The sequence below is a fragment of the Onthophagus taurus genome, chromosome 11 (assembly GCF_036711975.1).
Source record: "Onthophagus taurus isolate NC chromosome 11, IU_Otau_3.0, whole genome shotgun sequence".
NCBI lineage: Eukaryota > Metazoa > Arthropoda > Insecta > Coleoptera > Scarabaeidae > Onthophagus > Onthophagus taurus.
Genome location: NC_091976.1, coordinates 11,148,910 through 11,151,212, shown reverse-complemented (window position 1 = coordinate 11,151,212; position 2,303 = coordinate 11,148,910). Strand labels below are relative to the sequence as shown.

General features: G+C 39.6%; 1 protein-coding gene across 1 annotated transcript; it reads left to right on the top strand.

The window, feature by feature from the left end:
• Nucleotides 1-1,002: 1,002 nt before the first annotated feature.
• LOC139432095 (uncharacterized) lies at nt 1,003-1,992 on the top strand. The gene is made up of 2 exons (XM_071200436.1): nt 1,003-1,218; nt 1,264-1,992. The coding sequence occupies exons 1-2, from the start codon at nt 1,003-1,005 to the stop codon at nt 1,990-1,992; spliced, it is 945 nt and encodes a 314-aa protein (XP_071056537.1).
• The last annotated feature ends 311 nt before the right edge of the window (nt 1,993-2,303 follow it).

Sequence of the window (2,303 nt, the reverse complement as noted above, 5' to 3'; positions counted from 1 at the left end):
CACCTCGTGCCAAGCGTTTATCCAACTTTGTTCCGGGCCCGCAAAATTGATATCCGGGAATGTGTAACTCTACGGGGAGTTTGTTGATAATTGAATTTAAAATTCCTCCACCTCGAATTGAAGCTACTGTTGATGTGTTACCTTGAGCGAGCATTACTCTCAAGTGATGCAATTTCAAACATAACCGGGACCTTTATATATATATGCGTGCAGATACGTTAGAGTCTCAGTCAATTTTTGACAACATGCGTGTAGTGAAACACCCTTCTCTAACTATGCCATTGACTGATCTCGATCGACTGGTATCAGCAACGGAGACGAAGCGTAGACATAGCGATTTAATACCCAACAGTTTACGCGCAATTGTCTGCGGACCTTCTGGCTGTGGGAAGACAAATTTAATTTTGAATCTAATATTTGATGAAAATGGTCTGACATTCGAAAATATCTACATTTACTCAAAGTCACTGGAGCAACCGAAATATGAACTTTTAAGTTTAGTTTTGAATCGACTTCCGGAAATTGGATTCTGTCGATTCAGCGATAATGACGCCGTAGTGGATCCGAATGAAGCTAAGGAGAATTCAATTTTTATATTCGATGATGTGGCGTGCGATAAGCAGGATAAAATTCGAGCGTATTTTTCTATGGGTAGACATAGAAACGTAGACTCTTTCTACCTTACACTGACCTATACGCGTATACCTAACCATCTAATTCGGGATAACGCTAACGTGTTAGTGCTTTTCAAGCAGGATGAGGTGAATTTGAAACATGTGTACGACGAACATGTAAATACCGATATGAGGTTTGAAGAATTTAAAGAGATGTGTAGACGCTGTTGGAACGACGGTAAATATAACCCATTAATTATAATGAAAGACTTTGAAATTAAGGATGGTAGATATCGTATAGGCATGGATAAATACATCTACCCAGATTGAAAAGACGCATTGCTATTTTACATGCGTTTGTGTGAGGTCATCATCACCATTATCATCGATGGCCACTTATAGTAGTAGTAGTAAACAAAATAAAGTAGGCAAGCGGTCAAACGCCGAACGTGATAGAGCTATAGTAAACATCACGAATGCGATAAAGCGTAAACGCCTGGCGATTAGACTAGGCCAGGAACGCGATGACGCGCTTATAGCTAAACTCCACCGACCGTTAAGCGATACTTTGAAGGATATATCAAAAAAATTGGATGACGTAAAGGTACCGATAAAATTGCATCGAAGGGCTCAATAGAAAACAGTTAAGGGCGAAATTAAAGAGATAAAGTTTAGTGATGAAGATGTTGATAAATTTGAGGTTAAAAGTCCGACCGTAATTCCCAAGGGTTCGCAAATGATTGAAAATTTGGGAGCTGATGTATCAAAATCCCCTTCAACGTCAACGTTGACGAAACCCGATGCAAAATTAGAGCGTATACCTATTGGAAGGCTACCCGTCGGAATTAGAAATTTATATTATATGTACGGCAAACGGGATTCAATTGATCTCAGAATGGGTATAAGGTACGATTCTAAAACAGATGGATGGAAGATCGGTTCAAAACCTGTTGAATTTACCGACGCTCACATATCACTTGACGGTGGTAAATTAAATATTCCAACCAGCTCGGGTTTATACGAGCTCATACAATTGAAAGCACCTAAAAATTTTACGGAAGAGGATCTTCGCAAGTATAAAGAGATTCTAACGTATACGGGAGCCCATAAACAGAATTATACCGGTCCCATAGCGAGTAATCGTTCTGAAAAATATATTAAAATAATTAAACCGCTATTTAGCAGCGCGGGTGAAACCGCAGGGTCAGGTCTAGAGGTTAATTCCAATCGGATTCAGTATAAATACTGGGATGATGTTAACGAATTGGTAGATCGATTGCGATTGTTGCATGCATCGTATGCGGCCGGAAACAATTCGCATAGAAACAAGATTGCGTATATTGTGGAGGAGCTTAAAGAAATCAACGTTATCAAATAAATTACTACGGACATGTTTGGAGGTGGTGTTGGTGGTATTATCAGTATCGATAAATTCGGACGTACGTTGCACGCATCTTCATGGGGTAGAATAATTGATGAAGCCGGAACGTCTCAGCGGGGGGTTGGATTACCGTTAACCTCATCTGGGGATTATGATATGCAGGGACGTAAACTTAGTAATGTACAAAGTCCATCGTTAGAAAACGATTGCGTTATAAAAGCATATGTAGATGAGATGTTTAAGACAAACGATACGGAGTATAAACGTATGTTCGATTCAATAAGTAAGAGATTGCGAACCAGTAGGGA

Bases quoted from the DNA above. Each gene is read 5' to 3' on its own strand.
- LOC139432095 (XM_071200436.1), top strand. From the start codon at position 1,003: ATGGCCACTTATAGTAGTAGTAGTAAACAAAATAAAGTAGGCAAGCGG. The intron at 1,219-1,263 runs GTACCGATAAAA...AAAACAGTTAAG, and splicing joins AAAAATTGGATGACGTAAAG to GGCGAAATTAAAGAGATAAA.